The following is an 18,206-nucleotide window of genomic DNA, read 5'->3' as shown; positions in this document are numbered from 1 at the left end:
ACATTTGTTATGAAAAGCAGCCTGTCCTCTTCTCTTTCCTGCTCCAGCCACTACCAGGCAATTCCTTCTGTTGTTTTCAGCTGATTGTTTTATAACACATATATACTGCTCTTTCTTGAGCTTTCGATTTAGACATTGTTCTTTAATTTCCACTATGGATGATGAGGCTTTAGCTCATTTTTTCTCCCTCTCCATCCCCCTGTCCTCTTGGTACATAATATGAATTAGATCACTTGTATTATTACTTGTGTGGATTCTATTTATAACTGAATCGGGTAGTGACACATAATTTTATCTTTTCTGCACAATTTTTTTAATAAAAATTGTTATAACAATTGGTTTTTTGTTTGTTTGTTTGTTTTTTGCGGTACGCGGGCCTCTCACTGTTGTGGCCTCTCCCGTTGCGGAGCACAGGCTCTGGACGTGCAGGCTCAGCGGCCATGGCTCACGGGCCCAGCCGCTCCGCGGCATGTGGGATCTTCCCAGACCAGGGCACAAACTCGTGTGCTCTGCATCAGCAGGCGGACTCTCAACCACTGTGCCACCAGGGAAGCCCATAACAATTGTTTTTATTTATTGGTTTGTTTCTTAGTTGCATATGTCTTATCTGTGTAATTTTTTTTTTAATGTTTATTTATTTAGGCTGTGCCGGGTCTTAGTTGTGGCATGCAGGATCTTTAGTTGCAGCATGCAGGCTTCTTAGTTGCAGCATGCTGACTTCCTAGTTGCAGCATGCAGACTCTCAGTTACAGCATGTATGCGGGATCTAGTTCCCGACCAGGGATCGAACCCAGGCCCCCTGCCTTGGGAGTGCGGAGTCTTACCCACTGGGCCACCAGGGAAGTCCCCGTCTGTGTAATTATGCCTACATAAGGACCATATTCTCTACTGATTTAATAAATTTGTTCTCAAGACATTCTAATACTCTAGCACAGATTGTTTGCTGTCTGTCACCAACAGTCAAACTCAGAATTTCGTTTCACCTATCCTAGGGATTTCCTCAGCCTCTCTCACATATTAGATCACCAGTTCCCTGTATCTTGTATCGTGATTTCTTTCTTTATTTTGGTGGAACATAGTTTCCTGACAAGGAAACTATAAGGTAAATTCTCCAGGACTTCAAGGTTCTGAAATTTCCTTTCAGTGTGTTTAGATGTGATTTTTTTTTTTTAACTTATCCTGCTTAGGACTTGTACTTCCTAGACCTAAGAATTCATATCTTTTATAAATTCTGGACAATTATGAGTCTCATCTCTTCATATATTGCCTCTTCTCACTCTGTTTATTCTTGTCTTCTGGAACACAGATTTGGTACATGATCTTCTTATTTCAATATCCAGATCCCTTAATTCTCTTTCATATTTTCCATGATTTTCTCTTTCTTTTTAGCAGTCTGGATAATTTCTTTGGATCTTTCTGACCCTTTACTATTTCTCTTTCCTGAGTGTTTAAACTGTCCATTTAGTTTTTAATGTCAAAGACTAAATTTTTAATTTCTGTAAGTTCTGCTTGGTGCGTTTCCTTTGTTTTGTTTTGTTTTTTTGCGGTACGCAGGCCTGTCACTGTTGTGGCCTCTCCCGTTGCGGAGCACAGGCTCCAGACGCACAGGCTCAGCGGCCATGGCTCACGGGCCCAGCCGCTCCGCGGCATGTGGCATTTTCCCGGACCGGGGCACAAACCCGTGTCCCCTGTGTTGGCAGGTGGACTCTCAACCACTGCACCACCAGGGAAGCCCTGCTTGGTGCTTTAAAAAATCATACCGGGGCTTCCCTGGTGGCACAGTGGTTGAGAATCTGCCTGCCAATGCAGGGGACACAGGTTCGAGCCCTGGTCTGGGAAGATCCCACATGCCACGGAGCAGCTAGGCCCGTGAGCCACAACTACTGAGCCTGCGCGTCTGGAGCTTGTGCTCCACAAGAGAGGCCGCGACAGTGAGAGGCCCGCGCACCGCGATGAAGAGTGGCCCCTGCTTGCCACAACTAGAGAAAGCCCACACACAGAAACGAAGACCCAACACAGCCAAAATTTAATTAATTAATTAATTAAAAAAAAAGAAGTAAAGCAAACCAAGTAAAATTCAAAAAATAAATCATACCGGTCTTTATTTTTTGTACATCTTTTCTTTTCCTACTTATTTTATAGTTTGTATTTGATAGTTTGATTATCTGATGTTCTTGGGTCTAATCCTGCTCTTTGTTGTCTCTGATGATGTGCACTTACACTGGAGTTCTTGTAATTTTGGATTTTAAGCTTATCTTCAGGACAGGGTTATCTCTTGGAGTACCATGTGGTCTAGGTTAAGGATGTGTCCTCCTGGAGACATTTTATTTTTTCTGTGGGTACTCATAGTAGCACTATTCCAGGACTTGTTTTTTTGTTTATTTATCAGCATTGAGCTCCTTGGACCACATGTGTAGTATACATCTGAACCTACAACCCAGTGAAAGCAGGCCTGTTGTTATGAATTTTCAGAAAGGACTTTTTCCTTTACTCAGGACCCAAGCCAAGATGCAGCAACATCTTTGTCATCTTCTGTGTGGGTAGGGAGACTTTTTTTTCTAATCCACCATTTCACTGGCGTGCTTGAGGGATCCCAGTTCTGGAGAGAAGCTTGCTTCCTGATTCTGCCTGGGCACTGATGCCCAAGTCTCTGGATCACAGAGCTGGGCAGTGCCCTCTTCCCTGCCCATCCTGTCCACTTTGGCTAGAGCTGCATCAGCTTAGCTGCTCCTGATCTGGTTTTCAGCTCCCTGTTTGGGGATCCCTGCTGATTTCCTTTACTTTCTTTTTTTTTTTTTTTTTTTAATTTATTTATTTTTGGCTGCTTTGGGTCTTCGTTGCTGCGTGCAGGCTTTCTCTAGTTGCGGCGAGCGGGGGCTACTCTTCGTTGCAGTGCACAGGCTTCTCATTGTGGTGGCTTCTCTTGTTGCGGAGCACAGGCTCTAGGTGCGCAGGCTTCAGTAGTTGTGGCTCATGTGCTCTAGAGCACAGACTCAGTAGTTGTGACGCACGGGCTTAGTTGCTCCGCGGCACGTGGGATCTTCCCGGACCAGGGCTTGAACCCACGTCCCCTGCATTGGCAGGCGGATTCTTAACCACTGTGCCACCAGGGAAGTCCCTCCTTTACTTTCTTGCAAGCCTTGCCATGCAGTGAAAAGGAAGTTTGTTATAGCTGATCTAGCATTTCTAGGTGTTCTGTAGTAGGGAGATTTTTTTTGTCCACAGTATTGCCATTTGTACTTTTTAAACTTAGAGATAAAGGAGAAAAGTATATCTGGCTGGGAGGATCAGCAAAGGCCTTAGAGATGAATGTCAGAGCATAGGGACATTGGAGGGGTCACAGCAGGTGCAAAAGCATGGAGGCAGGAAATGACCATGCAGGTATGGAGAAAAGCACATAACTTTCTTTCACTGGAGTGTGTCAGGGAAGAGGAAAACGAAGTCAGAGGTAGACCACAGAGCAGCAGATGGCTATTACAGTCTCACAGCAGAGAATACCAGGATCACAAACTTTGTTTCAGGAAGTTTAAACTGGAAGCATATCCAGGATGAATGGATGTGGGTGGCAGCAGGTGGGAGAGGGGTGTGGATTTGAAAAAATGATCCTGGAGGCGGTGGAAATAGTCCAAGCGATAGGTAGTATGGCCTGAATGGGGTAGTAGTGGGTAGAGAAGGAGGGCGAGAGAGACTCAGCTGAACCAGATAAAGAAATCTAGGTCAAGAGCTGGGAGGAAAATAGAAGAAAAGCCAGGCAAGCACATTGTCTGAATCCTGGGAAATGAATTTAAAATGTCAACAATTATCTGAGCTGCGTTCTACCTTTTAAAATTGTTCAGATACTGCCCACAAATGCTTATACGCAGTTCATCTTGACTCTGTAGGCAGCTAAAGATGTTTTTAGGCCATCTGATGAACAGTTATCTTTGGATTAGAGACAGCATGTCCCAGTAGAGCTCCCAGAAGTGAGTCCGGATGTGTTTGTCTTTCCCAGAACCTGCTGACATGACTGATCATGGGGATGATGAGCTGTCCTCTAGGACAGGGAGTCCAGACAAGGAAGGTCGGGTCCCTGAGGAGAGATCCTTGCTGCATCAGAGTCTGGCGGTCAGGGAACTCATCGACACCGAGGTCTCCTACTTACACGTGCTCCAGCTCTGTGCCTCGGACATTAGGAGCCACCTGCAGCAGGTACCTGGGTGGGGCCACACTCAGCCTGTCTTTATAGGGGCAAGTGTGAGTCCCAGCTCCTGAAACCTCACATCTGTTCCTGGCGCAGGCTTGATGGAGGGGAAGGTGTGGTGGATGTGAAGTCACCTGGACGTAAGCCCCGGTACTTCCACTTACTGGCCCTGCAACCTTCAGCAAGGCTTTTAACACCTTGGAGCCTTAGTATATTCATCTGCTAAATGGACAGAGTAATCACCTCAGAGAATTAAGTGAACTAATGGATAAAATAGCCCTTTATTAAGTTTAGAACAGATTCTTTTAAGTGACCTATTTCTAATTGTCTCATTTGGAGGGTGGTAACATGGAAAAGTTATCATCATGATGGGTTTCTATTTTAGTGTTTATTTTTTACATCTTTTTCCCCCCTGATTTCAGAAATAACACAGGCTGTCTCTCTAAAATGTCAAGCATCCCCTAGCATGTAAGGTACATAAGGGGAAAGGCTGTTTAGTTCAATGTATCCCAGTTCTTGACACGTAAACAGTGGACTTCAACTAGTGTTTATTGAATGAATGAAATAATCAAATAGATAATGTAGAAGGTGAAAGCCCTCTCATATTTCACCCTCTAGAAATTGGGATTTTTCTCTGTAGGCATTACACAAACAGATATAGATTGTTACTTATTTTATTTTTTGTTTGTTTGTTTTTGGCTGCACCAGACGGCTTGTGGGATCTTAGTTCCCTGACCAGGGATCGAACCTGGGTCCACAGCAGTGTCGGGGTTAAGACAGCCCGAGTCTTAACCGCTGGACTGCCAGGGAATTCCCTGTTACTTATTTTAGTAAAAATAAGAGCATACTCTATTCTTCTACAGTTAGCTTTTCCCACTTGATTGTGCATCCAGGACGTCTATCTCTATATATATCCTATATATGTTCATGCACATATATAGATGTCCTGCATCCTTTTTAACAGTGGGATAGCTTAGTTCATAGGGAATGGAGTTCAGAATATATCTCAAGGTAATGGTGGTAGGTGCCAAGTATGTCAGAGCTGGAAAGAAGTCCAACTTCCCACACTTATATGACAGATGGGGAAAATGAGAGAAGAAAAATTATAGTTGACAGCAGACCTAGGATAATACAGTTCAGCTTTCCTTTCATGCTGAGCACTTCGTCTCTCTCTCTCTTCTTGTAGAGTAATGAAAATACCTAATTATAAAATTTCAAAGTCCTTGCAAACATTCCACTGGGACAGTCTTCCCAAGAGTGGTGGAACCCCAATGATGTGACTGTTCCAGACTACTGTCCAAAGCCTCCAAAAAAAGTCACTCTACTGAACTCCTAAGCGACCTCCCATGGTGCCTTTGTTCCTTCCAGCTGCCGCAGGGAGATCTGGATGTCCTGTTCTCAAATATCGATGATATCATCAAGGTGAACAGCAAATTGCTTCATGATCTGCAGGAGACAGCCGCCAGGGAAGAGGAACAAGTGCAGCTGATTGGTAAGCAAAATACCAGGCAGTTAGCAGCCTGAGATTCCTGAGGAATTGGTCTCAGCATGTGATCATTGCTGTATTTTCTCCAGCATTCCAGGGAAATGCAGCTCAATGAGAGGCTGTTTTGGGGATCCCTGAAATATAGCATGTCAGAGCTGGCAGGACCCTCAAATAACATCCAATCCAACCCCATCACTACAGATGAAGAGACTGAGGCCTAGAGACAGGGAGAACATCCTAATGGACACAAAATTGGTTAGTGGAGTGGCTGAGACTTTCTTCTGGGATTCTTTCACATTCATTCATTCAACAGTTATTTACTGAGCCCCTGCAGTGTGCCAGCCACTGTGCTGTGTGTTGGGGTCACAGCATCAACCAGAGGGTCCAATCTTCTGTTCTCATGGGTTAACAAGTTAGCGAGAGAGACAGATGACACACAGATAAACAGGAGAATTTTAAGTAGTAATTTGTAATTTAAAGAATTACAATTTTAGTAACGTTTGAGAAAAGAGAAGCCCTCCTGAGGAGAGGACACTTGAACTGAGAGCTGTTAGGGAGGAGCCAGCTATGAGAAGATCTGGAGGGAGAGTAGAGAGAAGAGCTATGCAAAGGCCCTGAGGCAGGGGTGAGCCTGGGAATTTTGAAGGACAGGCAGAAAGAAGCCTGGTGTGGCTCCAGGGGAATGAGTGAGGGGAGAGTATTAGGAGATAAGATAGCAGAGGCAGAGAAGGACCAGATCCTGCAGGGTGTTCTAGGTCTTGGTAAGTAGTGTGGATTTTATTCTACATGTGATGAGAAGTCATTGGACAGTTTTGAGCAGGGAAGTGATATGAGATTTGTTTTTCAAAGATCCCCTTGGTAGCTGTGGATAATGGATTGTGAGAGGGTAGCAAGAGTGGAAGTAGCGAGACCAGCTGGTGGCTTTACCTCCACCTAGGTGAGAGATGAAGGTAGACTCCTAATTCTGAAATGGTTAGGATGACCAGACATAAAGAAGGAGGGACAAGTGGGTATAAACCTCATCCCTGTCTTCTGCAGTCTCTTCGCATCTGCTTGACAAAATTTCTGTGGTCAAGGGTTTTCAAGTGGAGTCAGGGGACAAGGGTGAATGGTGTTAGGCAGAAAAGAGGATGAGGTGGGGGCATCCACCCAAGTCACGCTGATCTTTACACCCCCAATCTTCTACCCTTTCTTAGACATGAATGATGATGGTGGGGATTAAAAATAACAAATATACACATTTTGAAAAAGCCAACTTTCTGAGTGTTCATTAAATGACCAGCACTCTTCTGATGTACATGTATTAACTCACTTAATCCTCACAAGAACCCTGAACAGTAGTTGCTGTCATCTCATTTCCCAGTTGAAGAAACTGAGGCACAGAGAGAGGAAGTAACCTGCTTAAGGTCATCCAACTAGTGTCAGAGCCAGGAGGATGTGCATTGCGGCAGGTGGCCTCTGGAGCCAGTGCTCTCAACTACTGCACTGAACAGCTTCCATGCAGTAGAGAGTGGGATTGAAGCCTGTGTATAGTGTGTTTACTATTCTCCTAAAATTATGATTCTTCATTAAAACAGCAATGTGAAAGAGTGACTATTTCTTTTAAATAGAGGAATATTTAAATGCAAAATTAAGGAACAAGATTTTTTTTTAAGTATCTGGGTAGATATTCTTACCTTTTATCATTTTATCCTTATTTCTGTTAATAATTACCACTTATTTGAGTGGAAATTGTTATAACCTCAGGTTGAAGACAATCCAAGGTTCTGGGGACTCTGAGGTTAGCATCTTCTGTTGCTATGGGTTCTAGGGTCCACTAATTCCTTGTTAAGGGTCCTCACTTATCCATCTCTGCCTTCCTGCTTGATCTGCAAAGTCAAGGTGCTGCTTTGTCTTCTGAGCATACCTGGTAATATCTCCATTCCCTGCCTTCACTACTTCCCTGGTGGAGTTGCCACATAAAATACAGGATGCTCAATTATATTTGAATTTTACATAAGCAATGAATAATGTTTTAGTATAAGTATATCCCACGGGACATTTGGGACATACTTATACTAAAATATTCTTCATTATTTATCTGAAATTCAAATTTAACCGAGCATCTTGTATCCCCCCCTCCCTAATTTGGCAGACCTATTCCCTGGCCTTTACTGAATCTACAGAAAATAGCCTCCTCATCCTCTGCCTCTTGTTGTTAGCCAAAAAGAGGCGCAAAGAATCCACATAGCTTTTCTTCTTCTAGGTTCAACTTTGTGCCTAATCAAGGCTGAGCTGGCTCCTACCAGTTCTCTCTATTCCCCTCTCAGCCCCCAGGCCCTGCTATGCAAGGAAGGCCCTTTTCCCAATTCCATAGCCACGGCATTTTAAATTTATTTATTTATTTATTTGGCTGCGTTGGGTCTTCATTTCTGCGCGCGGGCTTTCTCTAGTTGCAGTGAGCGGGGGCTACTCTTCGTTGAGGTGCATGGGCTTCTCATTGCTGTGGCTTCTCTTGTTGCACAGCATGGGCTCTAGGCATGCGGGCTTCAGTAGTTGTGGCACGTGGGCTCAGTAGTTGTGGCTCACGGGCTCTAGGGCGCAAGCTCAGTAGTTGTGGTGCACAGGCTGCGTTGCTCCGCGGCATGTGAGATCTTCACGGACCGGGGCTCGAACCTGTGTCCCCTGCGTTGGCAGGCGGATTCTTAACCACTGTGCCACCATGGAAGTCCCAGCACCAGCATTTTAAAAGATTTTTGGACCTTGGGCGTGAACCTCCCAAGCGAGTCAGGTTCTGTGTTCTTATAAATGATTCCAAACACGATGCAGATGTTCACAGGAGTTCCCACACAGGGTCCTATCATGGGAAGGCATCATGCTGTAGTCCAGTGTTGTCTAAAAGAAATGTAGTGTGAGCCAAATTTAAAGTTTTTGAGTAGCTACATTAAAAAAACTAAAGCAGGTAAAATTACTTTTAATGATATATCTCGTTTAACCCAATGTATCCAAAATAATATTTCAACATGTAATCAATATAAAACTTATTCATGATACATTTTACTTTTTTTTTGGTACAGTCTTTGCAATCTGGTGTCTTTTACACTGACAGCACATCTCAGTTGGGATTCTCCGTATTTCAGGTGCCCAGTAGCCATCTGTGGCCGTGGCTTGCAGGTTGAGTGGTTTAGAGCAGGGGCCTTGGAGTCTGACTCACAAGGTTCTGCCACCCACAGCTCCTTCATGTCTCTGAGCTTCAGTTTCATGCCTTCTGCATGAAAATAGTACCCATTTCTGTGCCAACCATGACTGTGGGTACCTAACATGTAGTAGCCCTTTTTATTCTCATGACACTGTTACTTGTTGATTATTATTATTATTATCCCCATTTTACTAAAGGAAAACCCGAGACTCAGAGAGGTTAATTAACTTTCCTAAGGTCACACAGCTTGACCAGGCTGAGTCATGATTTGAACAGCTCTTTCAGACTACAGCCCCAGCTCTTGGCCTTCCTACCTCCCTTTCTCATTTCTCCCAACTAGAGGTAGAGTACCGTTTTGATACTGGGAGTAACTCTTTGTTGCTGTGACTTCTTTCCAATCTGTGACTAAGGAAGGACAAGAGGAGAGGAGATAAGTCTTTGGTGCCCCAAGCATTCCTGCCCGTTGGACAGCTCTGCTCTCTGCTCTAGGGGAGTTTGCCTTCCTCCACCCTTCAGTTACTGAAGTGACCCCTGCCTGTGGCCATGTACTGGTATGGTAAGGTTTCTTTGGCATTAGTTGCATTCCTGCAGAATCACCCTAGTAATGAAGAATATGGGAACTGCCCTAGGTTTTAGGGCTACGCCCAAGCTATCTCTTAGTGGGATCATCTCTGCAGCTGGCTGATCTCCCTATCATACACATTCTCCCTAGCTGCAATTTCGGGTAATCTTTCCTGGTCATGTTCTCCCTTGTTCTGGGGGCTTCTCCTGAGAGAGTTCTCTCTGAGGATTGGCTTGACCAGCACTGGGGAGAGGGTTTCGTTCCTGGGGTGGGAGTCTTGCTGTGGGAGTCTTTGCTGAGAGCTGGACGACGCTGGTCTAGGTATCATCTGATGTGTCTCAAGGGGGAGACTGTTGTATTTCACGGGTACAGTGCACAGCATTAGCAAGCAGTAGGGTCACCTGGGCTTCCCGTGGTCCGTGGCTTACTTGCCCTTTTGTGACTAATACATTTCTCTTCGCCCTCACCACTTTCCCTGAGATAGACAACCAAATACTCTTGCCTGGGTATTTTTAGTAGCCATCTAATAGCTATTCCTATTTCCATTTTGACTTCTGGTTTAGTCTCAGCATAGTATAGCTCTAATAGACTTTATTTTTTAGAGCACTTTTAGATTTACAGAAAAATTAATTAGAGGGAATTCCCAGTGGTTAGGACTCTGCACTTCCATTGCAGGGCACAGGTTTGATCCCAGGTCGGGGAGCTAGGATCCCACAAGGTGCACAGCATGGACAAAAAACAAAACAAAACAAAAGCAAAAAAAAACAAAAAGAAAAAATAAGTAGGGACTTCCTTGGTGACGCAGTGGATAAGAATCTGCCTGCCAAAAAAAAAAAAAAAAAAAAAAGAATCTGCCTGCCAATGCAGGGGACGTGGGTTCGATCCCTGGTCTGGGAAGGTCCCACATGCCATAGAGCAACTAAGGCCATGTGTCACAACTACTGAGCCTGTGTGCCACAACTGCTGAAGCCTGTATGCCTAGAGCCCATGCTCCGCAACAAGAGAAGCCACTGCAATGAGAAGCCTGCACACCGCAATGAAGAGTAGCCCCCATTCGCCACAACTAGAGAAAGCCCACATGCAGCAGTGAAGACCCAATGCAGCCAAAAATAAATAAAATTAAATCTGTAAAAAAAAGAAAATTAAGTAGAAAGTACAGAAAGCTCCCATGTACCCCTCCCCCCACACAGTTCCCCTTATTATTAACACCTTGCCTTAGTGTGGTACATTTATTATAACTGACAAACGAATATTGATATATTATTATTGACTAAAGTCCATAGTGTACATTGGGGTTCACTCTGTGTGTTGTTCAGTTCTGTGGGTTTAGAATAATGTATAATGTACGACGCCACCATTACAGTTTCATACATAGTTTCCCTTATCTAAAAATCCTCTGTGCTCTGCCTGTTCATCCCTCCCCCAACCCCAACCCCTGGAAACCACTGCTCTTTTTACTGTCTCCATAGTTTTGCCTTTTCCAGAATGTCATATTGCTGGAATCATACAGTATGTAGCCTTTTCAGAGTTGCTTCTTTCATCTAGTAATATGCATTTAAGGTTTCTCCGTGTCTTTTCCTGGCTTGATATCTCATTTCATTTTTATCACTGAATCATACTCCATTGTATGGATATAGTCCAGTTTATTTATCCATTCACCTACTGAAGGACAAGTTGGTTGCTTCCAGGCTTTGGCAGTTATGAATATAGCAGTTATAACATTAGCATGCAGGGTTTTGTTTTTTTTTAATAAATTTATTTATTCATTTATTTATTTTTGGCTGCGTTGGGTCTTCATTGCTGCGCGCTGGCTTTCTCTAGTTGCGGCGAGTGAGAACTACTCTTCGTTGCGGTGTGCGGGCTTCTCATTGCTTCTCTTGCTGTGGAGCACAGACCCCCCCGGCACATGGGCTTCAGTAGTTGTGGCACACGGGCTCAGTAGTTGTGGCTCTCAGGCTCTAGAGCGCCAGCTCAGTAGTAGTGGCGCACAGGCTTCGTTGCTCTGTGGCAAGTGGGGTCTTCCCAGACCAGGGCTCGAACCCATGTCCCCTGCACTGGCAAGCGGATTCTTAACCATTGCTCCACCAGGGAAGTCCATGTGCAGTGTTTTAAAAAGTCTTTTATTTAAAGTTTCTTTTTTGTTGTAGTAAAATATATATAACATATAAAATTTACCATTTTAACCATTTTTAAGTGTATAGTTTAGTGACATTAAGTACAGTCACATTGTTGTTCCACCATCACCACTGTTCATGTCTAGAACTTTTTCCTCATCCTAAACTGAAGACCAGCCCCTGGTGGCCACTATTCTACCCTCTGTCTCTCTGAATTTGACTACTCTAGGTACCTCATATAAATGGAATCATATAGTATATGTATTTTTGTAACTGGTTTATTTCACTTAGCATGATGTCTTCAAGGTTCTTTTTACACTTTTTATCTTGAAATAATTTTAGACTTATAGAAAAGTTACAAAAATAATACAGAGAGCTCCTATATACCCTTCTTCCAGCTTCCCCTAATTTTTACATCTTACATATCCATAGTGCAATTATTAAAATGAGGAAATTAACATCAGTGCAATACTATTAACTCTACAGAACTTATTCAAATTTTGCCAGCTTTTTATTTTTCTATGCTGGGTCTTTGTTGTGGTGCGTGGGCTCTTTGTTGCGGCAGGCTTCTCTCTAGTTGTGGCACGCAGGCTCTCTAGTTGTGACACACGGGCTTAGTTGCCCCGCAACATGGGGGATCTTAGTTCCCCAACCAAGGATTGAACCCGCATCCCCTGCATTGGAAGGTAGATTCTTAACTCCTGGACCACTAGGGACGTCCCACCCATTCATTTCTTTTTTTTTTTTTTTAATAAATTAATTTTAGTTATTTATTTATTTTTGGCTGCATTGGGTCTTCGTTGCTGCGCACAGGCTTTCTCTAGTTGCAGCGAGTGGGGGCTACTCTTTGTTGCGGTGTGTGGGCTTCTCATTGCAGTGGCTTTCTCTTGTTGCGGAGCACAGGCTCTAGGCGCTCGGGCTTCAGTAGTTGTGGCATGTGGGCTCTAGAGCACAGGCTCAGTAGTTGCGGTGCACAGGCTTAGTTGCTTCGTGGCATGTGGGATCTTCCCAGACCAGGGATCTAACCCGTGTCCCCTGCATTGGCAGGCAGATTAACCACTGCGCCATCAGGGAAGTCCCTCACCCATTCATTTCTTTATTCAACTATTTACATAAGTATAAACTCATGGATATTTACTTTATTCCATGAGTCAGAATCCAGTACTATTAATATTCATTTTCTTGCTCAAATTTTACCAGCTTTGGCCATAGGGAACTCTTTCAAGTTGGCACCTGTGTCCTTTCAGTATGTCTCCAACAATTTGTGAGCACTTTCTTACTTTCTGACCCCACAAGATGTTCTAGGCTCATCTTGTATTTTCCCTGCCTCATCCTTGGAATCAGCTTTTTTCCTAGGAGCCTTGGTTCCTACCTTTGGAGAATGGTATTTAGACACCAGGTTCTAAGATCTAGGTGTGCTCATTGCTCCTGGGGTGTCATTGTTTCTAGGCCCTCTTAGCTGACAGAGTTAGGAAATATATGTATATATACCAACACATGCATGTACACATATCTACATTTCCTTCTGTATCTATCCATCTGTATTTATATATTTAAAATATTTAAAACCATGAGTTCCTACTGATAACCTCCAATTCCAGTCCAGCACCTCAGGGTTCTTTCTAGTCTTTTGCCTTTTCTTATTTGTAGCATCTTTCTGTGACAGGTAGAAATGACTGCCATTATCTTCAGTGTATTTACTTATTTGTTCGAAGTTAGTAGACACGTAAAATATTTTTTTATTATGTTATAATCAGCATTACTAACCTGTGCCTTTGTGAAAAATAGTTACGTTAATTTCTTCCTACACCCTTCAGTGTGGTTATGCTATTCATTTGTAATAGAATTAGGTTCATTCCTTATTGTTTGTATTCTATTTGAGGTTCCCCCTCCACATCCTGGTTGGTCTTAATTATATATTTATTTTGGGAGTATGTGAAACATTACCATGGTTCCAAGATCTGAGCTATATAGAAAGGTATATTCAACGAAGCATTGCTCCCCTCTCATCCCTACTTCCCTGACCCATTCCCTGTTCTTTCCACCCTGTTCTATCTCCCCTTAAAAATAATCACTCTCATAAGTTTCTGATTTTAAAATATAGAACACTTCACAAATTTGCATGTCATTCATGTGCAGGGGCCATGCTAATCTGTCCTGTGTTATTCTACCTTTAATGTATGTGCTGCTGAAATTGAGCATGGGAATGATCCTTTTCAAACAGAAACCAGATCATGTCACCCCTGCTCAAAACCCTCCATTTGCTTTCTGCCACCATAAGAATAAAATCCAAACACCTTACTACACCTTACTTACTTTAAGGCCCTACATGATCTGGCTTCAGTTTCCTGTTTATTTTCTCTACTTTGTGCCCTTGCTCATTGTGTTCCAGCCACACCTGCCTTCTTGTGTCACCCACCTGTCAAGTGGTCACTTGCCTTCAGGTCTTTGCATTTGTCCTTCCCTAAGCCTGGTGCTGCTCTTCCCCCAGACATTCCTAGGGGTGGGTTCTTTTTTTTTTTGAATTTTTGCACTTTATTTTATTTATTTTTTATACAGCAGGTTCTTATTAGTTATCTATTTTATACATATTACTGTGTATACATCAATCCCAATCTCCCAATTCATCCCGCCCACCCACCCCCCCCCGCCACTTTCCCCCCTTGGTGTCCGTACATTTGTTCTCTACATCTGTGTCTATTTCTGCAGGGCTGGGTTCTTTTGGTCTCTGATAAACATCCACGTCTTTATGGAGGTCTTTCCTAAATAGATCTCCTACCACTCTCTAACTCTTTATCTGGCTTTGTTTAGATTTATGGTACTCACCACTACCTGGCATATGTAATATATTTATTTATTGTCTGTCTTCACCACTAGAATATCAGCTCCATGAGGCAGGGTCATTGTTTTGTTCACAGAACTTAGAAGAGTGCCTGGCACATAGTCAGTAAATAAGCAGTTGGTAAATTTTTGGTGAGTGAAGTTTGTGTCAGGTGTTTTACATGCGTTATTTGATTTAATCCTCGCAATGAACATTTGGAGGTGAGCACTATTTTTATTCCAGTCTATAGGTGAAAATATGGAGGGTTAGAGGGATCAAATACTCGCCCTAAATTACGCTACTGGGAAAGGGTTGGCTGGAGATCTGGCCTTACTTCTCTCTGACTCCAAAGCCCACGTTTGTGACTATCCATGCTGTGCTGTAGGGATTCTTTATAAACAGAGCATTTGGAGTTGTACTTGCCACACATAGTAATTGTAAAGATATAACATGAGTGTGTTTTGTAAACTATAAAGCACTGTCCAAATATGAGAATTATCAATATTTTTGCTATAATTGTAGCTACCATTTATTAAATATAGACAGCGTACCAGTCTGAGCTCTACATCATTCTATTACTTAATCCTACAGCAGCCTTTTGAAAGTGAGATGAAAAAAATAGAAGCTCAGGAAAATGAGGTGACTTGCCCAAGGCAACAACGCTGGTTAAGCCTGGCAGTCTCACTCCAGAGCTGGAATGCTTAGCTGTGTCACTCACCGCCTCTCTGTCCTAAGCAAGAGGACATGCAGACATGCTTTTGAGAACTCCTTGTTGCTTTTCACTGTCAGGCAACTTATTCCTGGAATTCCAAGAGGAGTTGGAGCAAGTCTATAAAGTGTACTGTGCCAGCTATGAACAGGCCTTGCTGCTGGTGGAGGCCTACCGGATGGAGCCACGGCTGCAGCGGGAGATCCAGGACACCATTGAGGCAGTGCTGTGAGTATAATGACCCTTATGGACCCCGAGGTCAGAGGCTGTTAAAGTCTCATCCCTGCTTGGTGCTGCTCACACTGCTTCAGGAGTGTCCCAGTCAGACTAGGCTAGGCTATGCTGCAGAGACAAACAACTCCCAACTCTTTCAGTGGCTTCAAACAACAAGGTTTCTACCTTCCTTATGCTCCACTGCAGGTTAACTTGGGGCTCTTCATGTTGAGACTCAAGCTGACAGCAACTACTGTCTGGAATATTGCCAGTAACTTGGCAAAGGAAAACCGTGCTCGGGGTTCCTACACTGGTAACTAAATGCTGTTAGTCCAGAAGTGATATTCGTTGCTTCTCAAAATTCATGGGCCAGAACTTATCACATGGCTTCGTCCAGCTACCAGGAGACCAGGGCCTGCCATCCAGCCATGTGTTCAGAGGTGGAAAAGCAGAAACATTTGGTGAACAGCACTCGTGACTCCCATGGGGAGGGCAGTGAGATGGTGGGAACCATGTGGTGTAAGCAGCAGTGGCAGGAAACAGGTTTGTATCACCTGGGGGGACCTCTCGACAGATGGCTAGAGTCTTGCCCCATGGAAAAGGATCAGAACTGCTCTGGGTGGCCTCGCAGCCCAGAGCTGGCACCAGTGAGTGGGAGCTCCAGGTAGAGATATGTAGAAAAAAATATTTTTTAATTAAAATTTTGAACGGGTAACAGTTGCATGTTTCAAAAGCTTTAAAACATCTGAATTTACACAGTAAAAAGACCTTTCCAACCCTGTCCTTTTATCCACCCAATTACTGCTCCTATCCACAAAGTTAAGGTAACCACTTTTAAATTACTTATGGATCTTAGCAGAGTTCCTGTATGCTATACAAGCAAATACAAATATATACTCTTATTTTCCCCCATCTTTTTAATGAAAGTTTGTAATTTTTTTTTCACTTACATTACATCTTGGAGGTCTTTCCACTTCAGTATATACATGTATGATCCTCTGGACGGCCACGTATTCTTCTACTCTGTGGCTGTTCTGCAGTTTATTTAACTGGTCTCTGTTGATGAACATTGGTTTGTTTCTATTCTTTTCATATTACAGGCAGTGCTACAGTGATTATTCACAAACATATGTTATTTTACTGAGGTGCAAGTATATCTGTAAGTTAAATTTCCAGATGTGGAATTGCTAGGTCAAAGGAAGTATGTATTGATAATTTTGACAATATTGCAAAATTGCCCTCTGTAAAGGTTATACCAATTGATGTTCCCATGAGCAGCATATGAGGGTGTTTCTCCACAGCGTTACCAGCAGTGTGTTGTTAAACTTTAGAGTATTTACCACTGATAGGTGAAAAATGGCATCTCAGTAATGTTTCACTGTGCATTTATCTCCAGGAGAGGGAAGAGGTATGGGAACATATGTATATGTATAACTGATTCACTTTGTTATAAAGCAGAAACTAACACCATTGTAAAGCAATTATATTCCAATAAAGATGTTAAAAAAAAAGTTGATCATCCTTTTTTTTAATATTTATTTATTTTTTGGCTGTGTTGGGTCTTAGTTATGGCATGCCAGATCTTTTGTTGCAGTGCATGGGCTCTTCGTCGCGGCGCGCGGGCTTCTCTGTAGTTGTGGCGGGTGGGCTCCAGAGCGCGTGGGCTCTGTAGTTGTGGTGCGAGGGCTCCAGAGTGCGTGGGCTCTGTAGTTGTGGCACGCAGGCTCTCTTGTTGTGTCACTCGGCCTTTCTAGTTGTGACGCATAGGCTCAGTTGCCCCACAGCATGTGGGATCCTAGTTCCCTGACCAGGGGTTGAACCCGCATTCCCTGCATTGGAAGCGTGGAGTCATAACCACTGGACCGCCAGGGAAGTCCCTTGATATCTTTCTATATATTTAAGAGGTATTTGTATTTCCTTGCCTGTGAATTTTTCTGCTTCTTTTCTGTTTTGAAAAGGCTTATATCTTCCCAAGGACAGGCTCATCAAATGAAGATAGATGAAGGTCATCCTCTGGAAAGCAGAGTAGAGTAGGAGGAACAGAAGTTATTATTGTTATTTCATCTAACTTAGACATTTCCTTTATACCCAAGAGAAAGACAGTGTAGGTTTAGGGCTTTGAAGTTTACATTATCTCATGTGGAGCCTCCTGCTACCTCTCCTCCTTCTCTTCCTTATCTTATCCTTACCCCTCTACTCCCTGAAGCCTCCTTTTGAAGTACCCATGTCCTAACCCATCCCAGCCTTCAAAAAAACCTACATTCATTTTCTCCTTTGCTTCCTTTGATCCCTTCATGGAACTTACAAACTTAGGCTTTTGCAAGGGTCACTAAACACATTTCTACAGGAGTGAGCAATGAGGAAAGCAAGATGCCAGATGTGGGACAAAAGGGAGTAGTGGAGAGTGTGGCAAACCAGAGCCAAGAGACCCTGTATAGAGTGCAGCTGCAGCCCAGCCTCGGCTGATTGTTGCTGTATCAAGTAGCTTTTGCTATATAACAAACCGACCCAAATATAGTGGTTTAAAGTATAAATCATCCCCAAAATATGCTTAAAGCAAACATTTATTTAGGTCACACTTATGCATGTTAGTGGTTTAGCTGGGCTCAGTAAATGATTTTTCTAGTCCTGGCTGAACACCCTCATGTGTCTGTGATCAACTGCGTGTCAGCTTTGCTGATGTTGGCTGGGCTCTCTTATGTATCTGGGACATACAAGCAGACTCAGCTCTGCCTTTTGAGATCTCGGCTTGGAATTGGCATGCTGTGCCAGACTCAAGGGGTGGAGAAGTATTCCCCATTTCTTGATGGGAGAAGCTTCAAAGTCATATTCAAAGGGTGTTGTTACAGAGAGTGAAATAATTGCAGCCTTTTTTTATAAACCATCTCCCTCAGTTGCCATGTAGAAATGTGATTCCACTGTGCCCAGATCCTCTGATCTTTC

General features: G+C 43.4%; 1 protein-coding gene and 1 non-coding gene across 8 annotated transcripts in view; one reads left to right on the top strand and one right to left on the bottom strand.

The window, feature by feature from the left end:
• Positions 1–18,206, top strand: part of ARHGEF37 (Rho guanine nucleotide exchange factor 37) — a 76,003-nt gene that overhangs the window by 34,441 nt on the left and 23,356 nt on the right. For all 7 annotated transcript variants that reach the window (XM_032628174.1, XM_032628177.1, XM_032628173.1 and 4 more), the window contains 3 exons: positions 3,992–4,188; positions 5,549–5,672; positions 15,131–15,278. In XM_032628174.1, coding sequence (XP_032484065.1) covers positions 3,992–4,188; positions 5,549–5,672; positions 15,131–15,278 — 469 coding nt within the window. The remainder of the gene's footprint in view (positions 1–3,991; positions 4,189–5,548; positions 5,673–15,130; positions 15,279–18,206) is intronic.
• LOC116752391 lies at positions 13,615–13,722 on the bottom strand. Its single transcript, XR_004349471.1, has one exon. It is a non-coding gene; the product is annotated as a U6 spliceosomal RNA (small nuclear RNA).

Source organism: Phocoena sinus, chromosome 3 (genome assembly GCF_008692025.1).
Source record: "Phocoena sinus isolate mPhoSin1 chromosome 3, mPhoSin1.pri, whole genome shotgun sequence".
Classification (NCBI taxonomy): Eukaryota; Metazoa; Chordata; class Mammalia; order Artiodactyla; family Phocoenidae; genus Phocoena; species Phocoena sinus.
This window is presented reverse-complemented; position numbering and strand designations above follow the sequence as displayed.